General features: G+C 45.1%; 1 protein-coding gene across 2 annotated transcripts in view; it reads right to left on the reverse strand.

Annotated features, from left to right (window-relative positions):
* The window catches only part of LOC120296759 (von Willebrand factor A domain-containing protein 8-like), a 51,156-nt gene that overhangs the window by 13,983 nt on the left and 14,834 nt on the right, over window positions 1-22,339 (reverse strand). For both annotated transcript variants that reach the window (XM_039318720.1, XM_039318721.1), the window contains 14 exons: window positions 21,941-22,108; window positions 20,650-20,814; window positions 20,300-20,349; window positions 18,110-18,218; window positions 16,135-16,239; window positions 13,254-13,385; window positions 12,184-12,318; window positions 11,988-12,065; window positions 10,011-10,171; window positions 9,026-9,139; window positions 7,600-7,768; window positions 7,289-7,366; window positions 2,050-2,165; window positions 714-820 (listed from right to left, as the gene is read on the reverse strand). In XM_039318720.1, the coding sequence (XP_039174654.1) occupies window positions 714-820; window positions 2,050-2,165; window positions 7,289-7,366; window positions 7,600-7,768; window positions 9,026-9,139; window positions 10,011-10,171; window positions 11,988-12,065; window positions 12,184-12,318; window positions 13,254-13,385; window positions 16,135-16,239; window positions 18,110-18,218; window positions 20,300-20,349; window positions 20,650-20,814; window positions 21,941-22,108 (1,687 nt within the window). The remainder of the gene's footprint in view (window positions 1-713; window positions 821-2,049; window positions 2,166-7,288; window positions 7,367-7,599; window positions 7,769-9,025; window positions 9,140-10,010; window positions 10,172-11,987; window positions 12,066-12,183; window positions 12,319-13,253; window positions 13,386-16,134; window positions 16,240-18,109; window positions 18,219-20,299; window positions 20,350-20,649; window positions 20,815-21,940; window positions 22,109-22,339) is intronic.

The raw sequence follows: 22,339 nt of genomic DNA on the forward strand, positions 1-22,339 counted from the left end.
CAAGGATCGTCTCTTTATGCCCAGATGGGCACAGCTCTTTGCATTCAAAATGCCACTGAAATACTTCATTTTGGAAAGTCCTCTGAGAAAGACTTCCAAAGGGGCTTTTGAAATGGGACTTGGCTATACTGTGTTTCCCCCCAAAATAAGACCCCGCCAGAAAATAAGCCCTAGCATGGTTTTTCAGGATGCCCACCCAAAAAATAAGCCCCAGTTAAGATTGTCAGCCAGACTGAAGCATTCAGTACCGTATTTCCCCAAATATAAGCCCTAACTGGAAAATAAGCCCTAATGCTTAATTAATATAAGACCAGGTCTTATTTGGGGGGGAAATACGGTAGATGCATTTTGATGTCCACTTTGTTTGCTTTGAGATATTAGCTTGAGTGTTTGTCTACCTAACTCTTGTTTTAGCAAACAAAGATGTAACCGTGATTTGTTCTGCAAGAAGGTTTCCTTTCTTTGCAATCCCAGTTGTGGAATTTCCTGGCATAGAAATCTGCAAAAATTGCAGCTGGCATGACAGTAAACCAAATTACAGTACTCTAAAAAAAATGAAGCAAGTCTCTAGGAAGACTCAGAACCTTTTGGTTGCTAACAGGTGAAACAAGATTCCAGAGTTAGAAGTAGGACAGAGTCGGGCCCAGTTTGTACGCGTACAATTTAATTTAACAGGAAAAAAAAGAAAAGAAAGAAAAATACCAACAGCTTACAGCTATAGTCTCGTCCCTCCGTTTTCTGGATATCGGCAGAGCTTGATTCGATCTCGGCATCCAGCAGGTTTTTATGTAAGGCAGATTTGGCGAGGTTGGGTAAAAACCTAGATACCACAAGAAAAAAAGGGGAAGTTATTTCACACAGAGAAAAAAGTCTGCTCTGTAGACTTCTTAGAGGTGACCAGATCCTATAGTGATCTTGCCAGCCGTGTGCTGCAGCTGCCAAATAGACAACACAGTGCTGGGCTGCATTAACAGAGGGATAGAATCAAGATCAGGTGAAGTCTTAATACCACTTTACAAGGCCTTGGTAAGGCCACACCTGGAATGCTGCATCCAGTTTTGGTCACCATGATGTAAAAAAGATGCTGAGACTCTAGAAAGAGTACAGAGAAGAGCAACAAAGATGATTGGGGGACTGGAGGCTAAAACATATAAGGAACGGCTGCTGGAATTGGGCATGTCTAGTTTAATGAAGAGAAGGACGAGGGGGGACAGGATAGCAGCGTTCCAGTATCTCAGGGGCTGCCCCAAAGAAGAGGGAGTCAAGCTATTCTCCAAAGCACCTGAAGGCAGGATAAGAAGCAACAGATGGAAACCAACCAAGGAGAGAAGCAACCTGGAACTAAGGGGAAACTTCCTAACACTTGGAACAATTAACCAGTGGAACAACCTGCCTCCAAAAGCTGTAAATGCTCCAGCAGTGGAAGTTTTTAAGAAGAGACTGGACAGCCATTTGTCTGAAATGGTACAGGGTTTCCTGCCTGAGCAGGGGGTTGGACTAGATGACCTCCAAGGTCCCTTCCAACTCTGTTATTCTATTCTATTCTATTCTATTCTATTCTATTCTATTCTATTCTATTCTATTCTATTCTATTCTATTCTGTGTTGAGTGCTCCAATACTGGACATTTTTAAGAAGAGATTGAACAGCCTTTTATCTGAAATGGTATAGGGTTTCCTGCCTGAGTTGGGGGTTGGACTAGATGACCTCTAAGGTCCCTTCCAACTCTGTTATTCTATTCTATTCTATTCTATTCTATTCTATTCTATTCTATTCTATTCTCCCTTCCCCTTACCTTTGTTCCCTACTACCTGCTTTTGCATTTTCGTATTTTATACTATAGTTTAAGCTATAAGCTAATTCAGGTTTTTTTTTGATGCAACTGCGGTCGAGGACATCCTGGTGGTTGAGATGAATCACAGCCAACTGATCAAAGGTTTCTTCTCCATTATCTTCCAAACAACGAGGAAATGAACGACCGACGTCCAGACTTGAGATTAAAAAAAGGAAAATGCCTGCCCAAAAGAAAACACTTCCTAAAAAATCCTACCTGGAAAGACAAGCTTTATTGATAGCGTGGTGGAGGCTTTCGTCTGGATAGTGAGATAGACGCCGGCAGATCCTCAAGAGCTGGCGGGTAGATAAGGAGGAGGCCAGGGACTGTGCCTGTTAATGAGAAATGAATTTAATTTCCTTTATCTTCCCCTGGGAAAGACGAGAGACCGTTCTTTCAAAACGCGCAATGCTTGGCAGAAGAAATCTTTCCAAGTCTGGTGCCCACCGGGGACCTTTCAACGCCTGTAGGTCTGTCCTGGCACAGCTTTGGACGCTGCCAAAGAGTAAAAAATGCTATTTAAAGGCATCCCAAAGGTGCTTTTCAGCAGGCAACTGGACTTTCTTGTTTTTTTTCTTTGAAGACGTTTCGCTTCTCATCCCAGAAGCTTCTTTAGTTCTGACTGGATAGTGGGGGAATGGAAGGATTTATACTCCTTGCAGACAGCTGGTCATTTGCCTCCTTTGAGAGAGTCGTTGAGGCCACCTGGAGGTTTATATCTGTGTCCTCAGAGTCACCTGAGTGGTGCTAATGGGTGTGGAGCCTTCTTGGGACTGTGTTGTAGACTGGAGATAGATGGTGTTGTATCCCTACCCCCTCTGTTGCCAACACAACATACATGCATGCTTGAAATCCAAGAACACACTAAGGCAGAAGCTTGCCCACCCCAAGGATGAAACACCCAGACACAAAACTGAGCAACGTGATACAATGCAGTGAGACGTGTGTGGATCTGAACATTGGGGAAACAAAACAACCCCTTCGTAAATGCATCGCACAACATAGGAGAAGAAACCCATCAGGAGAAAATTCTGGATTTCAAAGGCAAAAGGCCGCTCTTTGGAAGACAGCAAAGTCCACATTTTGGACAGAGAGGACCGCTGGCTTGAAAGAGGGCTGCAAGAAGCCATCTAGGTCAAAATTGAACAGCCCTCTCTCAACAGAAGGGAAGGGATACGATATCATCGATCTCCAGTCTACAACACCGTCCTTTCAGCAGTCCCAATAAGGCTCCACAGCCATTTGCACCACTCAGGTGACCCTGAGGACACAGGTAAACCTCCAAGTGGCCTCAATGACTCTCTAAAAGGAGGCAAATGACCAGCTGTCTGCAAGGAGTATAAATCCTTCCCTTCCCCACCATCCAGTCAGAGCTGAAGAAGCTTCTGGGATGAGAAGGGAAATGTCTTCAAAGCAAAACAAGAAAGTCCAGTTGCCTCCTGAAAAAAAAAGCACCTTTGGGACAACCCTATGTATAAATGGGGCATGGTACCCTCCCTAGTGTGACTGTAGGTGCCCCCCCCATCAAACTGTAGATCACATTGTGACCAGCTGAAAGCTGAGGGCATATACAGGTTAGTCCTCGACTTGTTCAAAGTTATAACGGTACAGAAAAAGTGACTTAGGACTGTTTTCCCCATGGTCACGTGATCAGAATTCAGAGGCTTGGCAACTGGCATGTACTTATGACAGTTTCAGTGTTCTGGTGTTATATGATCCCCTTTTGCGACCTTCTGACAACCAAAGTCAGTGGGGGAAGCCGGATTCACTTAACAACCAGGTTTCTGACGTATCAACTGCAGCGATTCTGTCAACGCTGCTAACATCGGATGTTTTTGCTTTGACAACAGATGGAGATGCAACCATTTTCTTCTTGTGTTTTACTCTTAGAGTTAGAGTTAGATGATGCTGGGTGGAGGAATGTGCATGAGAGTTTAGCTAGACATAACAATACTGGACCTAGTGTGAGAACCAAGGTTATTGAAATAAGAGATGATAAGAATTGGCGGGCTGAAGAATTGAAGGGAAAGCCTGCATTTCAAGCTAATTGGAGAATGTGATTTATGACAGTTAACTGGAGGAGGGAATTGTGCTTTGATACTATGTGCTAAGGGGAGGGGAATCCAGTTTTTGGCTTCGACTGTGATAGTGCTGATGCTACACTACTCAAATAAAGATTCTTTAAGGTAAACAATGCCTGGAAGTTCTTTGAAGAGTTTCATCTGTCGGAACCATGACAGATTCACTTAACAACTATGACAAGCAAGGTCGTAAAATGGGGCAAAACCCGCTCAACAAACGTCTCACTTAACCACAGAAAGTTTGGGCCCAATTGCGGTCCGTAAATCAAGGATTACCTGGTAATCCTAGCCTCTCCTTAAAAATCTCCAGTGATGGAGTGCCCACGATTTCTGGGGGTAAGCCGAGCATTTTCTGCCTGGAGGCCCTTCCTGACACCACACGGATGCACCGCCACTAATCAACTATCATTAACCAGGATGTGGAATCAGAGTTTGAAGCTAAGTAGTGCAGTCTTAACGACCAGGGAATGCGATGCTTCATTACCGCTCGGGCAGCCGAGAGACTTTCTCCCACAGAGAAGCAAAACAAAGATGAAAATGGAAGAGATTACAAAAAAATATATATACAGGAACCAAATCTGTTTTCTGTGGCTTTCACAGCTAACGGGTTAAGCTTACATTGGCTTCAAATCCAGAGGGTAAACCCAGCTGGGTGAGATTAATGTCTTATTAAAGAGCCCAGCATCACCGGACAGATGGTGCAAGCTGGGAACTGAAAAGGAATAAAGGAAATTCAACGCAATTTTGTCTGCTCCTCTAAAGTATCAACCAAACTGGAAAGTTTGCTACAAAAGAGCAATGCTGTGGCCGCGACAGAGAAGTCCTCCAGTTGTGACTGCAACAGAGCCCCCAAATTTTTGTGGCTAAGTCAAACGTTTGTTAAAGTGATTTTTTTGCCCTCTTGGACGACTTGCCTTGCCACGGCTGTTCAGTGAATCTGTGATGACCCAGGGCACAGCAGCGAGGCAGTGCAGTCAGCTGGCAATGCAACCCACCCTTTAATTGCTCCAAATTTTCCCCAAATGCTCCCACGTTTCTGGCAAGCCCCAGAACAAAGGAAGACAAACACATCCTTCAGCCGCCTCTGGCTGCAAGTAGTTTCAAATACAGTCTGATTAGGAGAGGAATTTACTCAAGGCCATGGAGATAAGAAAGAATGACACATACATCATAAACCTAAGGAGTCTGTGTGAAGACACGCTTGTCTGAGCAGTCTCAGAAGGGAAGCCAAAATACAATCCGAGATCTTTGAACATCTAAGCAACGTTGTCAGCCAGTGCAAGGGTTTCCAAGCAGAAGTCACAGAACAAGAGATCAGCAACAACACACACAACACTCCAAGGAATCAGCGTTTGTTCCCGACAAATGCCTCTCCCCAGTGTTTCCTTAAGTCTCTGTCTATAGGATTTCCTGCCTGAGCAGGGGATTGGATTAGAAAACCTCCAAGGTCCCTTCCAACATTGTTGTTGTTGTTGTTGTTATTATTATTATGGATCATCGCACAGTCAGCCAGATGTTCAGACTGGATTTGGCATTTTGTCTACCTATCGAGTCCTTACCCAGGACCTGGGATAGGCAGATGTGGATGTTTGATGGTATTACAGATTACTACTACTACTACTACTACTACTACTACTACTACTACTACTACTATTATTATATTTGTTCCCAGAAGTGCTTTTCCAAAAAGCAACAGGACTTTTTTAATTCCCCCCCCCCTTAAAAACATTTCACCTCTCATGCAAGGAGCTTCTTCTTCTGAACTGAGGAAGCTTCTTGGAAGAGAAGCAAAACGCTTTTAAAGAAAAAAAAATCCGAGAAAGTACAGTTGCCTTTTTTTGGGGGGGGGGGAAGCACCTTTGGCCCAATCTGCATTAATTAGCTATTATAATTATGTAAACAGAGGAAAAGCCAATATTCCCACTGGGACGGGAACGTTTCCTGAATTTGTCCTCCGTTGATTTTTCTCTCCTTTTAAAGACAGAAATGAAAACAAAACACTGCATTGGAAGACCAAGAAACATTCAGGAAAACCAGGAATATCCAATCTTGGCTGGGGAATTCTGGCAGGTGGAGTCCACAGGTCTCAACGTTGCCACGACTGGAACAGCCCTGATCTAGACAGTTTCCAACATGTGTTGTTGTTAGTTGCGAAGTCGTCTCTGACTCATCGTGACCCCATGGACAATGTTCCTCCAGGCCTTCCTGTCCTCTGCCATCTTCTGGAGTCCATTGAAGCTCATGCCTGCTGCTTCAGGGACTCCATCTAGCCACCTCCTTCTCTGTCGTCCCCTTCTTCTCTTGCCCTCAGTCTTTCCCAGCATTAGGCTCTTCTCCAGGGAGTCCTTCCTTCCCATTAGGTGGCCAAAGGACTTGAGTTTCAACTTCAGGATCTGGCCTTCTCAAGAGCAGTCGGGGTTGATCTCCTCCAGGCCTTCCTGTCCTCTACCAACTTCTGGAGTCCATTTAAGTTCACGCCTACTGCTTCAGTGACTCCATCCAGCCACCTCCTTCTCTGTCGTCCCCTTCTTCTCTTGCCCTCCATCTTTCCCAGCATTAGACTCTTCTCCAGGGAGTCCTTCCTTCTCATCAGGTGGCCAAAGGACTTGAGTTTCCACTTCAGGATCTGGCCTTTTCAAGAGCAGTTGGGGTTGATCTCCTCTAGGATTGACCGGTTGGATTGCCTTACAGTCCAGGGGACTCGCAGGCATCTTCTCCAGCACCATAATTCAGCTCAAAGAAATCTAAACCCGTTGATATCCCACAGGAAGATTCAATGCGAGGACCTGGATCCACCTTTAACGGGAAGAGCCGTCGGCACACTGAGGGAGCTAGCAACCGCATTTGTGAATCAACACACATCTGGAAGCTTGCAAATCTTACTTTTTTTCCCCCTCTAGGTACTTAAGGCATGAAGTTCAATTGACAGCAAAAGCAAGCTATTTTTATCTCTTTTTTTTTTTCCTGTGGATGCTTTGTCACTATTCATCTGTAAGAAGCATTTACCTCCCGGGGCTAAATGTGACTCACTCCAATGTGATAGCAGCCTTTGGACATTTTGCCATTTAAAGAAAAACTGCACTGAGAAAAACCTACTTTTCAGACTGACTCCCTGTAAACAATTTGGGCACGAAATAATCTAACAGCTTTGACAACTGCAGCGATTCGTTTAATAACTATGGCAAGAAAGGTCGTCAAATGGGGCAAAATTCACTTAACAATGGTCTGACCAACAGAAATGTTCAGCTCAATGGTGGCCATAAGTCAAATTCTTTGAAGAGTTTCATCTGTTGGAACCATGACAAGGGGACTTTTAGGGATCTGACGGTGAAAAAGCAAGGCGAAGGATCAAACGTGGAAACGTCAAAACTCACGGTGGGATCGTTAGTCTCGCGAAGCTTGTGCGTTAACATCAGCAGCTTCTCCGCCGAGGCCCGGGCTACATTTGGAACCTGAAACAAATAATGCATAAGCCTCCTTCTGTGCTCACCCTGGTGTAGACAAATACACACACACACACACACACACACACACACCTCAAAAGGGCACAAGGAGATTTAAGAGAAGCGTCAAGGAATTTGGGACAAAAGTTAATGCAAACAAATGATCATGGGGAAGACCAGCCAACACTTAATATGCTGAAAAGACGAACAGGGTAAACGGTGACTCAAACGACAAATCTTACCATCTCTTTAATAACTTTAATTTCTTCGTTCTTGCTTAGCGGCTTCATATAATGGAAAAAGAATAGGGTTAAAAGCTCTGGGCCCAACCACTGCTGCGTGGTACTTCCAACGGAAGGCGGTTCTGCCAAGGCGACCACTCGGAAGGAGGGGTGGATGGGAAAAATAGCCCTAGGAGAAAAAGAATGTAAAATAACAATACTGAGTTAATGGAATTCAAAAGGAATTGGAATTAGAGCATTTGTGAGAACGTAAGGATTCCATACTGATTCCTCTCCCACCCCAGGTTCTGCCTATCCTTCTCCTCCAGGTGTTCAGTTTCTGCATTTCTGTTCTGGGTCCCCAAATAAATAACCAAGCTAGCATTCCCCCCCCCCCCCAATACAACTTAATAGCCAGAATTGATTAGTCTAACCAGGGGTAACGATATTAGATCAGAATTAAACCCTTACCTACGCACGCGATCGCTCTTTGCTGTCTTTAACCCCGATTCACCCGGGAGATTTCCCACCGCTACAAGATTACCCAGAATTAATGATGCCCAATTAATTGGAGAAAGCCAGAGCAGCAAGCAGACATGACGCATTTATTCGAGCCAAGCGTGCTCGCCTGTTAATTGTAAATTTGGACTAAAAGAAGACTTTCTGTTTCTTTGCCACTTCACCCAACAGAGTTGTGTACTGCGATGCAAAAGATTTAGTCCAACTTTGGCCTGCAGGAATAATGTGGAGAAGTTACACAGCAGTGAGCCCTCTTTTTTGGGGGGGGGGGGGGAAGCCCAAGAAAAAATGCAAAAGAGTCAACTCCTGTTTCTGAAAACACTCCTGCAGATCAAAGCCTTGAAGTTCAACACGGTTATTTTTAGCCGAATGTCGCAAGCCTCAAAGCTGAATCTCTGCTGATAAACATGAACGGGGAAAGAGTAGAAACAAACATGGGAAATGGGAACAAATGACACGGCAGCTGTCAACATCTAGAAGGGCAGCAATGTGCCTGGCTGAGGAATTCTGGGAGTTGAAGACCACAAGTCATCAAAGGGCCAGGTTTGAAGACCCGTCTTAAATATAACAAACAAAATGGAGGCTGGCTGAGGAATTCTGGCAGTTGAAGTCCACAAGGCATCAAAGGGGAAGTTTGAAGACCCCTGTCTTAAATCTAACAAACAAAATGGAGGCTGGCTGAGGAATTCTGGGAGCTAAAGTTCACAAGTCACAAAAGGGCCACATTTGAAGACCCCTGTCTTAAATCTAACAAACAAAATGGAGGCTGGCTGAGGAATTCTGGGAGTTGAAGTCCACAAGTCATCAAAGGGCCACATTTGAAGGCCTCTGGTCCAGATCTTCCCAAAGACATAAAGCAAGTCCTTTACTTTCCTCCCTCTGTCTGTTTGAAAATGCAATTCGTTTTAATAAATGCCTAGAAGGTTACCTTTGCTGCAGCTCCTCAGCTGAGATTTGAAGATCTTCCTGTAGCTTTCGGTATCTGTCTTCCCTCAATAATCTGGTACCGTCGTACAGTGTAATCTCTCTATCGTGAATCAATCTGCAAGAGGTTTTGTGAAAGAAAGAAACAAATAAACGGGGTTGTCATCAGTCTGGGTTTTCTGGGAACACATATTCAGTTTTGGTCACCGTGATGTAAAAAAGATGCTGAGACTCTAGAAAGGGTGCAGAGAAGAGCAACAAAGAGGATCAGGGGACTGGAGGCTAAAACATACAAGGAACGGTTGCTGGAATTGGGCATGTCTAGTTTGACAAGGACATGATAGTGAGTTCCCCCGAAAAGCTTGGTTGTTGTTTTTTGCAGACTTTTCATGACTCAACTAGGTAACATGATCAGTGCTAGAAGGGAGGAGGAGGAGGAGGAGGAGGAGGAGGAGGAGGAGGAGGAGGAGGAGGAGGAGGAAAATTGTGTGGGTCCTTGGCGCTCTCTGAGCTTGGTTGTTTTTCTTGCAGACTTTTCATGACCCAACTAGGTAACATGATCAGTGCTAGAAGGGAGGAGGAGGAGGAGGAAGAGAAGAAGGAGGAGGAGGAGGAGGAGGAGGAAGAGGAGGAGGAAAATTGTGTGGGTCCTTGGTGCTTTCTGAGCTTGGCTGTTTTCTTGCAGACTTTTCATGACCCAACTAGGTAACATGATCAGTGCTAGAAGGGAGGAGGAGGAGGAGGAGGAGGAGGAGGAGGAGGAGGAGGAGGAGGAGGAGGAGAACTGTGGGATCCTTGGTGCTGAGCTTGGTGGTTCTTGCAGTCTTTTCATGACCCAAACGACACCTATTCTGCACACGTCTTGCAATTATGCTCCAACAAGGTCACTGTGCCTCTACTCAAATGGAAGGGTGAACGTGACCATAGTGTGTGCACACGCTTCAAGCCTTCGTAGCATTCCACAAAGCTTCCCACCACCGTCGCGATACCTTTGGAGGACAGCTAGCGTGCCTGGGTTGACCCGGTGAATGCCATCCAGAATTACCAGCTTCCCCTGGAGAGCAGCGGTGACCAGAGGAGAAGGCCTCCAGGAGGTGTCCCCGTTGGGCAGAGTGTACCTTTGCTGCAGAAGGTCTCGCGCTGTCATATCCTGGGAACAACGAGAAGAGCCACCGCGACCGCAGTCAAACTCAGCTCGATTTGGCTGCCCCCCCCCAAAAAAGGTGCTTTTTTCAAGAGGAAACTGGACTTTCTTTGCCTTTCCTTGAAGATGTTTCTCCTCTCATCCAAGAAGCTTCTTCGGCTCTTGACTGGATGGTGGAGAACGGAAGGATTTGTATTCCTCGCCGTCATCCGGTCATTTGCACTTTCTCTGAGAGTCGTTGAGGCCACTGGGGCAGATAAACAGATCAACCTCCAAGTGGCCTCAATAACTCTCAGAAAGAGTACTAATGAGCAGATGACTGCAAGGAATACAGAGTCTTCTGTCCTCCACCATTCCTGTCAGAACTGAAGAAGCTTCTTGGATGAGAAGCGAAACACCTTCAAGGAAGAACAAAGGAAGTCCAGTTGCCTCATGAAAAAAGCACCTCTGGGACAACCAGAACCGGGACGATGGAGAATCTCCAGAGCCATCTAGATTTAGCTGCCAATGCGGAATTCTTTAAACAAATCGTGGGCTCAAACACTTAGAAAAAGAGTCTTCACTATTTCAGCCAGGTATCGATCTTCGGATAACACAATGCCTGGAAATATTTCTTAGAGATGTTCTAGGTTTCTAGAGAAATCTAGCGCAGCTAGACATTTTTTCCTGTGTTGATGTCAAACGATTGACCTATGAATAGTCACCTCAGCAGAGTATACAGGTGCTCCTCGACTTATAACCATTCACAGCTAACCAGCTTATGTAATGTAAGCTGTAATGTAACGATGAGAATGACTCAGCAGGGTCTGTGTCCTTTGAAGAGCTTTTGTATAAAGGGATGTGTTTTCGCTCTTCCATTTCCTGCTGTAATTGTGGCTTGTTGGATCCTGCTGTATTAGCACGTGTACGGATATATTGTTCCTGGTGTATGACATTGTAGACAGTGTAAGATAAACCGCCATTTAATATAAATATAAACCACTGTTTACTGTGTTTATTCCTGGATTATCTCAGTGCAATAAGACTGTGCACGCTCAATTAGGAATCAATTATGGGAAAGAGAATGAATATTTAATATTGCACGTATTGACAGCGGCGAGAATAGTATTTGCCCAACTTTGGAAAAATGAAGATTTACCACCTGACCAGACTATAATTACTAAAATCTTAGAATGCACAGAAATGGATAGATTAACTTTAGAGATCAAAGAAAAAGAAGGCTCTATCTATTTTAAAACATGGGAAAATTTTTATCAATGATTGGCAATGTGATAGAACAAGAAAAGACTCTGAAATTAAATTGGATGACTGTGATTTTAAGCATTAGTGATTATAATTAATCAGTATTTCATTAATTATCCTTATTTAGCAAAATGAATAATATTTATTTACTATCCTTTATTTTTATAATTATTGTTAACCCAGTTTATTATAACTGTTTAGTATTATATAAGTGATCTTTATTCAACATTTATACCCGGATGGTAATTTGCTTGCGAAGCGTGGAATTTTTGTTGGGGGTAACCCCATCATTGTACCTATCCTTAATCCATTCCCAATCCCCTATTCTTATAGTAGTAGTAAAGTTGGAAGGGACCTTGGAGGTCATCTAGTCCAACCCCCTGCTCGGGCAGGAAACCCTACACCATTTCGGACAAATGGCTGTCCAGTCTCTTCTTAAAAACTTCCAGTGTTGGAGCATTTACTAATATTTATATATATATAAAAAAGACTGTGCACGCTCCGATATGTTATCATCATTATTATTATAAGTGGCTGAGGCCGGAGAAGCGTGATACAATTCGCCAAGTATAGAATTTACCTGATACAGCATGATGGGTTCTATGTGATATCCTAACAGGGCCGCAAAGGCTTTAGCCACAACCGTTTTGCCGCAACCCTGCGCGGAGAGAAGGGAGAGAAAAGGGTTCGACACGGTCGCGCAGAGAAGCGCTTCAATCGGAGAAGCGGCAAAGGCTTCTCCGTCGAGGACGGGCGAGGTGTTTTAGGGCGCTTACTTTCTGCCCGATCAAGCAGACATCTTTAACCATGTGAGACTGCATCATCTCGGCCAGCAGCCGTTCGTGGCTGAACGTTCGGACGAAGCCTTGGGTCTCCGGACTCGGGCCAGGGGGCTGAGCCCCAGCAGGGACCTGCAAAGAGAGGTCGTGATTGGCACCGTGAGGCGGGATGCGGTGGGTGGGGGGGGGAGAGGCCCGCCCGGCATCTCTTAGGCCACGAACGTTGATGCCGAACGCTCGGGGAGACCTGGCCATGGAGCCGGCCTTTGGACGCCTGGCTCATGAAGGGAAGTGGCCGTCCCGTTTTGGCTCCTCTGCCACTCAACTAAACTGGCGGCGATAGCCGGGCTCTGACAAAGAGTGCCTAATCTTTATTTAACTAATTTATTTGTCAATTTATTTATTTAGGGAGGGAGGGAGGAGATGGAAGGGAGGGAGGCAATGGGAGGGAAGGAGGGAGTGAGGGAGGAGATGGGAGGAAGGGAGGGAGGGAGGGAGAAAGGAGATGGAAGGGAGGGAGGCAATGGGAGGAAAGGAAGGAGGGAGGGAAGGGATGGAAGGGAGAGAGGAAGGGAGGGAGGGAGGAGATGGAAGGAAGAAAGGGAGAGAGGCGATGAATGGAAGGAAGGAAGGAAGGAAGGAAGGAAGGAAGGAAGGAAGGAGGAAATGGAAAGGACAGAGGGAGAAGGAAGGGAGGGAGGAAGGAGATGGAAGAGAGGGAGGCAATGGGAGGGAAGGTGGGAGGGAGGGGATGGAAGGAAGGGGGGAGGGAGGAAGGAGATGGAAGGAAGGAGGAAATGGAAAGGACGAGAAGGAAGGGAGGGAGGAAGGAAGGGAAGAGAGGAAGGCAATGGGAGGGAAGGAAGGAGGAGGGAGGGGATGGAAGGAAGGAAGGAAGGAAGGAAGGAAGGAAGGAAGGAAGGAAGGAAGGAAGGAAGGAAGGAAGGAGGAAATGGAAAGGATAGAGGGAGAAGGGAGGGAGGAAGGAAAGGAAGGAATTAGATGCAAGGAAAGGCAAAAAATAAGCCTATCCTTTTTTCTTATGAAATCCATGTTTAAGTCAATACCTGGAACGTCACAGCTTCTCCAGCTATCGCGATGGTCACGTCAGCCTGCAAGCTCTGGTCGCCCTCCCTCTTCGTCACGCTTATAACGTTCGTAGGGACAGAAAATGTCCTGGAATCCTGGAGTTCAAATCGCTAAGGAAGACAGACCCTTTATGTTATTTTTTTCCTTGCATTTTTCTTTTTGTGACGTGTAAAGCAACGATTACGAGTAAAGTGAGATGGTATTTCCCCCCCCCCCACCGCCCCAGAACCTGAGATACATGTCTGATTACGCGCGAATGAGCTCTTTTGAAGAAAAGCAAAGAAACCGTGGCGTAAGAACTGAGCAGGCCCAAATAAAATGCTCAGCTTGGAAACGGGCCTCGTGAGATATACGAGGAGGGACTTGGTACATTTAAGATGATAAAGTTTGTCTTTTAAGAGGAAAGGAGCGGAGACGGCAGCGTGAGGGCGCTAGGAGGCTCTGGGAAGTCTTGGCTGCAGCTCTTCAGTCATTTTCTTAAGTAATTTTCATCTATTATTGCCAAAGGAGATGGATTTCAAATAAACAACTTAGGAGGATTTACAATGAAATTATATTAGAGTGAAACTTCCTTTTAATGGCTGGGGGGAGGCCTATTGCACATCTCCCTCCCTCCCTCCCTCTCTCCTTCCTTCCTTCCTCCCTCCTTCCCATCTTCCTCCTCTCTCTCCTTCTTCCTGTCTTCCTTCCCTCCCATCTTCCTCCCTCCCTCCCTCCTTCCCATCTTCCTCCTTTCCTCCCATCCTCTCTCCCCTTCCTTTCTTCCTTCCCTCCCATCTTCCTTCTTCCTTCCTTCCCTCCTTCCTTTCCTTCTTCCCTCCCTTCCTCCTTCCCTCTCTCCCTCTTCCTGTCTTCCTTCCCTCCCATCTTCCTCCCTCCCTCCTTCCTTCCCTCTTCCCTCCCTTCTTTTCCATCTTCCTCCTTCCCTCTCTCCCTCTTCCTTCTCTCTCATCTTTCTCCTTCCCTCCTTCCTTCCCTCTCTCCCTTTCCCTTCCTTTTTTCTTTCCCTCTCCCTTCCTTCCCTCTGATCTTTCTCCCTCCCTCCCTCTTCCTTCCCTCCCATCTTCCTCCTACCCTCCTTCCTTCCCTCCCTCCCTCCCTTTCCCTTCCTTTCTTCCTTCCCTCCCATCTTCCTTCCTTCCCTCCTTCCTTTCCTCCTTCCCTCCCTTCCTCCTTCCCTCTCTCCCTCCCTCTTCCTGTTTTCCTTCCCTCCCATCTTCCTTCCTTCCCTCTTCCCTCCCTTCCTTCCCATCTTCCTCCTTCCCTCTCTCCCTCTTCCTTCTCTCTCATCTTTCTCCTTCCCTCCTTCCTTCCCTCCCTCCCTTTCCCTTCCTTTTTTCTTTCCCTCTCCCTTCCTTCCCTCTGATCTTTCTCCCTCCCTCCCTCTTCCTTCCCTCCCATCTTCCTCCTACCCTCCTTCCTTCCCTCCCTCCCTCCCTTTCTTCCTTCCCTCCCATCTTTCTCCCTCCTTACTTCCCTTTCATTCCTTCTTCCCTTCCTCCCTCCTTCCCATCTTCCTCCTTCCCTCCCTCTCTCCCCCCCTTCCTTTCTTCCTTCCCTCTGATCTTTCTCCCTCCCTCCCTCCCATCTTCCTCCTCCCCTCCTTCCTTCCCTCCCTCCCTTTTCCTTCCTTTCTTCCTTCCCTCCCATCTTTCTCCCTCTCTCCCTCCCTCCTTTCCTGTCCTTCCTCCCTTCCTTCCCCCATCTTCCTCCTTCCTTCCTTCCTTCCTTCCCTCCCTCCCTCCCTCCCATTTCCCCCTCCCTCCCTCCCTCCCTCCCATCTCCCTAACAACTGTGGCAAGAACGGTCATAAAATGGGGTAAAACTCACTTAGTCTTGCTTAGCCACCGAACAATTGGGATCATAAGTTGAGGACTACCTGTATTTTAGCAAAATCAAATTGGGTTTCTAGCTTCGTTGCTAAGGCATTCTAAAGCCAATTCTGGCTCCTGCTTTAGACAACAGCACCATTAACATGTATATTTTATTCAGTTATCCAATTAGTCCATTACGTGAAGACAAAGTCCTTCAAAGAAAGTGCTACATATCGTCATTATTATCTTCCAAGAAGTTGAACAGAATTCGATGAAGAAAAGACGAGAGGGTAATTTTAAAGCGCAGCTTTCGTCATTTTTTTGCCTCTTTTACCCATGAAAACAAAAACTGCAAAAGCCACAGGAATAAAAAAAAAAAAAAAAACGACGACCATTGGAATGGGTATTTGGCAAAACCCCAATAACGTATTTCCAGAATAAAAAAAGCTCTTAGAATATTTCAGTTTCTAGAATGTAAAAACCAAGCAAGAGACCCTGTACCCCATGTTTCTGTTGCAGAAAAGTCTGGAGTTCTAACCCTGGGGCTGCTATATTCTAACACAGTGGTTCTCAACCTGTGGGTCGGGACCCCATTTGGGGTCGAATGACCATTTCATGGGGGTCGCCAAACAAGGCTGTCCGCCATTTTTTCCCCCTTTTCTTTGGCCACGCCCCTGGCACCCGGTGATGTATAAGTGATTGGGGGTCACCACAACATGGGGAACTGTATTATGGGGTCGCGGCATTAGAAAGGTTGAGAACCACTGTTCTAACATATTTCAGTTTCTAGAATGTAAAAACCAAAAAAAACCAAAAAAAACATATTCTAGAATAACATGGTCGAGCAAGAGACCCTATACCCCATGTTTCTGTTCCAGAAAAGTCTGGAAGTTCTAATCCAGGGGCTGCTATATTCTAACATATTAAAAATTTTCTACAAGAGATCAAGCCAAGGAAGGGATGTTCTCTCCGGGCTGAATTAAGTTTTCCCAGCGCCCTTTTTTTTTTCATTCGGTTGATGCAGCAATTTAGTAAAAAAACTCACTTTCAGGGTGTCTTCAACGGCTGTCTGGCCTTCTTTTCCTAGCAAAACATGATACGGATAAAGCCAGTTGAGGATATGTTGCACTGACATCATAGGAAAGGAATTCTACGGGAAGACAAAGAAGCAAAAAACATAAAAATCTCAGGCCGATGTACCTGGGAGGAGAACTAATCCGAGTCCTTTGGCTAAATATTTGCAAACTTCCAAGGTTAAACTTGTGAAGCTTATCTATTGAGATTCCAAGTCTCTTCTGGCAGCTGGAAGGAGAAACATCTCTAAGAGATTGGGAAAGAATGAGTGGGTGTTTGTGTGTTTCTTCTCTCCTTCCTTTCTCCTTCCCTTTCAAGTCGCACTTGTTCAAGGCTACATCACACCCAGCCGGGATAGATGTGTAGCTCAATATAAAGAGGCAGAAATCTAAATATGTAGATTTTACTTGGCCCTTTGATGACTTGTGGACTTCAACTCCCAGAATTCCTCAGCCAGCCTCCATTTTGTTTGTTAGATTTAAGACAGGGGTCTTCAAACTTGGCCCTTTTATGACTTGTGGACTTCAACTCCCAGAATTCCTCAGCCAGGCACGCTGGCTGAGGAATTGGAGTTGAAGTCACAGTCACAAAAGGGCCAAGTTGAAGACCCCCCTGCTTGTGGACTTCAACTCCAGAATTCCTCAGCCAGGCACGCTGGCTGAGGAATTCTGGAAGTCCACAAGTCATAAAGGGTCATAGTTCCCTCACGCTGGCTGAGGAATTCTGGGAGTTGAAATCCACAAGTCATAAAGGGATCATAGTTCCCTCACGCTGGCTGAGGCATTCTGGGAGTTGAAGTCCACAAGTCATAAAAGGGCCAAGTTTGAAGACTCCTGCTTGTGAACTTCAACTCCCAGAATTCCTCAGCCAGGCACGCTGGCTGAGGAATTCTAGGAGTTGAAGTCACAAGTCATCAAAGGCTCATAGTTCCCTCATGCTGGCTGAGGAATTCTGGGAGTTGAAGTCCACAAGTCATCAAAGGGCCAAGTTTGAAGCCCCCCTGCTCTATGCCAATGATGTAAATCAAAGAAAATGACTCCACTTCCACCACTGGAGAGTTAACTTTAATGGCCAACAAACGGCCTGCAAAATCAAAAGTCTGCTGAATATTTAGACACGTTCCATTAAAACAAAACAAAATAAAATAAAAAGAATCAATGAAGCCTAAAATATATATCTACTAGGCAGGTGGCGGAAGTAGTTTTTTTTTTTTTTTGCAATAAATAAATAAACAAACAGGTATTACAGAAACAGTGAATGAAGATTCCCAGACAGATCAGAAGGAAGAAAAGAGGTTTTGTTTTTCGTGATGTTTTCTTCTTTTTTTTTCTTCTTATCTTTTTTCTCTTTTTTTTGTTTTTTCCTTTTTAGTTTTGTTTAATACTTTGACTTTCACTGAGTCATTACTGTTCTCTCTCTTTTTTTTCTTTTTTGTTCTTTTCCTTATCTGTCTTTTTTTTTCTCTTCTCTCTTTTTATTTTTCTTTTGCCTTCTCTTTTTTTTTTCTTCTTTCTGAGTCACAAAACAGATTTTTAAGGAGGGCTCCAGATTCTAAGAACCAAAGCATCCAGATAAATCCGAATACAGGTGAAGTTCTTGACTTACAACAGTTTGTCGTTCAAAGTTACAACGGCACTGAAAAATAGGGACTTCTGACCGTTTTTCACCCTTATGACCGTTGCAGCAGCACCCGCCATGGTTCAGGGGGGTCCAAATCCAAAGGCTTGGCAACTGGCATGTACTTATGACGGTTGCAGCGTCCCGGGGGATCACGTGATCCCCCTTTGGTGACTTTCTGACAAGCAAAGCCAATGTTAAGCTGACTTAACGACTGCGGTGGAAGACGGTCATAAATCCCCTTTTTTCCCAGTGCCGTTGTAACTTTGAACGGTGGCTGAATGATCGGTTGTAAAGCGAGGACCCCCTTATAATGGGCACAGACCTACCAGAATCTGCACAGCAGAGGACAAACTGTCTAGAGGGAAATCGGGCAGGCCCAGCGAAGACGATTCTTGGGTGCAGAGAGTCGTGGCAAAGGACAACATCTGCGAGATTCTAGAAATAAAAAAAAAAAAATCAGTATTAACTTGCCTGGAAGACTTGGCACACTTGCAATAATTTCAAAGGAAGGCAAAGTAGTCCTCTGCTTACGGCCCACAATGGAGCCCAACTTTTCCATCGCTAAGCAATGCAGTAAGTGAGTTGCGCCCAATCTTATGTCCCCCCCCTTTTTTTTTTTTGCAGTGGTAGCAAAAAGTAACTGAGAGTCTCCATAGATACTTTTATGTACAGCATATTAATCTGAATTAAAAGTTGGTTATTGGAAGATGGGCTAAGGGGAAGAGAGCAGAAGACACCACCCCTGAATAAATAGAATAGAATAGAAAATATGGAATGGAATAGAATAGAACAGAACAGAATAGAAAATATGGAATGGAATGGAATGGAATAGAAGAATAGAATAGAATGGAATGGAATGGAATGGAATGGAATGGAATGGAATAGAACAGAAAATATGGAATGGAATGGAGTAGAAGAATGGAATGGAATGGAATAGAATAGAACAGAATAGAATAGAATAGAAAATATGGAATAGAACAGAATAGAAAATATGGAATGGAATGGAATGGAAGAATAGAATGGAATGGAATGGAATAGAATAGAAAATATGGAATGGAATGGAATAGAAGAATGGAATGGAATAGAATAGAATAGAAAATATGGAATGAAATGGAATAGAAGAATGGAATGGAATAGAATAGAATAGAAAATATGGAATGGAATGGAGTAGAAGAATGGAATGGAATAGAATAGAAAATATGGAATGGAATGGAATGGAATAGAATAGAAAATATGGAATGGAATAATAGAATAGAGTAGAATAGAATGGAATGGAATAGAGTTGGAAGGGACCTTGGAGGTCTTCTAGTCCAACCCCCTGCTCAAGCAGGAGAACCTATACCATCTCAGACAGGTGACTGTCTAGTCTCTTCTTAAAAATCTCCAGTGATTCAGCGCCCACGATTTCTGGTGGCAAGCTGTTCCACTGGTTGATTGTCCTCACTATCAGGAAGTTTCTCCTTAATTCCAGGTTGCTTCTCTCTTTGATCAGTTTTCCAACCATTGTTTCTCGTCCTTCCCTCTGTTGCTTTGATGAACAAGCTGACCCCCCTCTTCCTTGTGGCAGCCCCTCAGATACTGGAACGCTGCTATCATGTCTCCCCTATTTCTTCTTTTCTCTAGACTAGCCAAACCCAAATCCTGCAGCCGTTCTTCGTATGTTTTAGCCTCCAGGCCTTGGATCATCTTAGTTGCTCTTCTCTGAATTTTTTCCAAACTCTCAACATCTTTTTTGTGATATGGTGACCAAAATTGACTGCAATATTCCAGCTGTGGTCTTACTAGGGTTTTATAAAGCGGTACTAATACCTTGCGTGATCTTGATTCTATGCCTCTGTTTATACAACCCAAGATTGTATTAGCTTTTCTGGTTGCTGCTGCACACAGCTGGCTCATGGTCAAGTGATCGTCCACTAGGACTCCAAGGTCCCTCTCACAGTCGCTGTTTTTGAACCAGGTCTCGCCCAATCTGTATTTGTTTCTTTGGTTTTTCCTGCCTAAATGTAAGACTTTGCTTTTCTCCACGTTGAAACGAATTTTTTTGGATAGGGCCCATTGTTCAAGTTTGTCCAGATCTTTTTGGATCCTGAGTATAAACCCTCCCGTTCCCCACCATCCAGCCGGAGCTGAAGAAGCTTCTGGGATGAGAAGCGAAACGTCTTCAAAGCAAAACCAAAAAGTCCAGTTGCCTCCTGAAAAAAAAACAGCATCTCTGGGACAACCAGGACCTGCGTGATGGAGAACCTCCACAGAATTCTTTCCTCTGTATCTGAATTCAGGGAACCGTGATTTAATTTACCCCCGTTTTCGAAAAAGCCCGCACGATTTAAGTCAGAGTGAACCAACTTGCAATACGAATCAGAGTCTCACGCAATCAGAATTTCGGCTCAGCCCGGTTCAAGGTTTGAGGTTTGGTTTATTACAGAGTTTGTCATCCTATTACAAATATTTAAACTCCGAGGCAACTTGAAAGAGGCGTTTCAACCCTTCTGCAGAGATTTAATGTGCCTATTTACCTTTCTGTTGACACGTTCTTTCCAATAAAGTACAGCTGGGAAAGGTGGTCCTGAAACAAAAAAAGCATCACAAATCATTGCAGGAATCTTCTTGTGCGAGGATATAACCCAGGATATGATCATCTAGGTTTTTAACAGGTTGGATCTGGTTTTATTGCTGGCTCAGAAACGCTTTATATACCGTCGGTCTTCTATATACCAAAGTGCTGAGCTTCAGAAAAAAATGAAATTGCTTTTAATCTGGAGTACAGCTTTCTTTTTTTAATTAATTAATGGGTTGGCCACGAAGGAATATGTGCACTAGGTTTCAGTCCAGCTTTTTAAGATTAAAATGTGCAACGTTTGCTTACCTTGAAGGGTAGATAATAAACATCTCTGGCCTGAAACCTCGATCGAAGTGGTGGGTCTAGTGGGTTGCCCACATATCGGGGTACTGGAAGCCCCAAGGCAATCACCCGGAAGTTCTCACTGACTCTAACAATCCTCCAAGAGTCCAGCTCTTCTTTGTCGTGCTCCTAAACACCAAGTAAATAAAATAAAAACTGTTTTTAAATTATTATTATTATTATTATTAGAATTAGAATTCAGCAATGGCTTCAGGGATAGAGAATTCAATTAAGGCATGATGACGTTACTGAGTTTGCGTAATGAAAGGTCTGCAAGAAAACAAACAAGCTCAGAGAGCACCAAGGACTCTATAAGACTCCCCCCCTCCTCCTCCCTTTCTCCTTCTCCAGAAACCCCATGCCCTTGTAATACTGATGCTGTTACTCAGTTGGGTGTTGAAACATCTGCAAAAAACAACCAAGCTCAGAGAGCACTGAGGACCCCACACTCCTCTTCCTTCTCCCTTCTAGCACTGATGATGTTACCTAGTTGGGTTATGAAACGTCTGCAAGAAAACCACCCAGTTCAGAGAGCACCAAGGACTCCATAGTTCCCTTCTCCTCCTCCTTAAACCCCATGCACCTCTAGCACTGATGTTGTTACCTATTTGGGTCATGAAACGCCTGCAAGAAAACCACCCAGCACAGAGAGCATCAAGGATCCCACAGTCCTCCTCCTCCTCCTCCTCCTCCTCCTCCTCCTTTCCACAAACCCACTCCCTTCCAGCACTGATGATGTTACCTAGTTTGGCTAATGAAACGTCCGTAAGAAAACAAGCAAGCTCAGAGAGCATCAAGGATCCCATAGTCTTCCTCCTCCTCCTCCTCCCTTTCTTCTTCTCCTCCTCCTCCTCCCTTTCTTCTTCTCTTCCTCCTCTTCCTTAAACCCCACTCCCTTCCAGCCCTGAAGATGTTCCCTACTTGGGTCACGAAACGCCTGCAAGAAAACATCCAAGCTCCGAGAGAGCCCCCAAGGACTCTTCCTTTCAACCCTTAGCTACAAATATTCTCCTTTACCGGTCAACATCAACGCACCCCGGGGGTGCACACGGCGCTAGCGTTCAGGGACACAGAAGGAAAGGAGAGGCCACTGGGGTGAAAAGCAACCCAGCTGCAAGTCCTGGCTACGTGACAACCTGTAAAATAAACTTTTGGAAAGGTTACGCATTCCTTGGCGAGCGTTCATGGAGATGCATTAAGTCCGTGCAGCCTACTCGGCTGTCAATTCTGAAGGAGCTCCGAGGCGTCTGCTTACCTTCAGCAGTTTATCGTAACGCTCGGCCGACATCAGGAACCGCCCGTCCTCCAGCTGCATTTCCCGGTTCTCCAGCAAGTTGTTCAAGACGGGCAGAACGTTCCGCTCCGCCTTCTCCAGGCCTTCCAGAACCAGGATCCGACCTTCCGTAGCGGCCCGGACCGCGCACTTAGGAATCGAAACAAAAATCAGCAGCGGGGGAGAGGAACGGCCGGGGATAGTTCACAAAAGGACTTGGCAGAGAAGACCTCTGGATCTTATTCAGCTTGCCCCCACCCCATCGAGAACAGAGGAATTCTTCGTTCACTCACAATCGGCAACGCTAAAACAATAAATGGTCATGCTAAAATTGATGAAAAATTAATAATAATCAGGGGCAGCCCCAAAGAAGAGGGAGTC

The sequence above is a fragment of the Crotalus tigris genome, unplaced genomic scaffold (assembly GCF_016545835.1).
Source record: "Crotalus tigris isolate CLP2741 ecotype Arizona unplaced genomic scaffold, ASM1654583v1 scf7180000021472.79164, whole genome shotgun sequence".
NCBI lineage: Eukaryota > Metazoa > Chordata > Lepidosauria > Squamata > Viperidae > Crotalus > Crotalus tigris.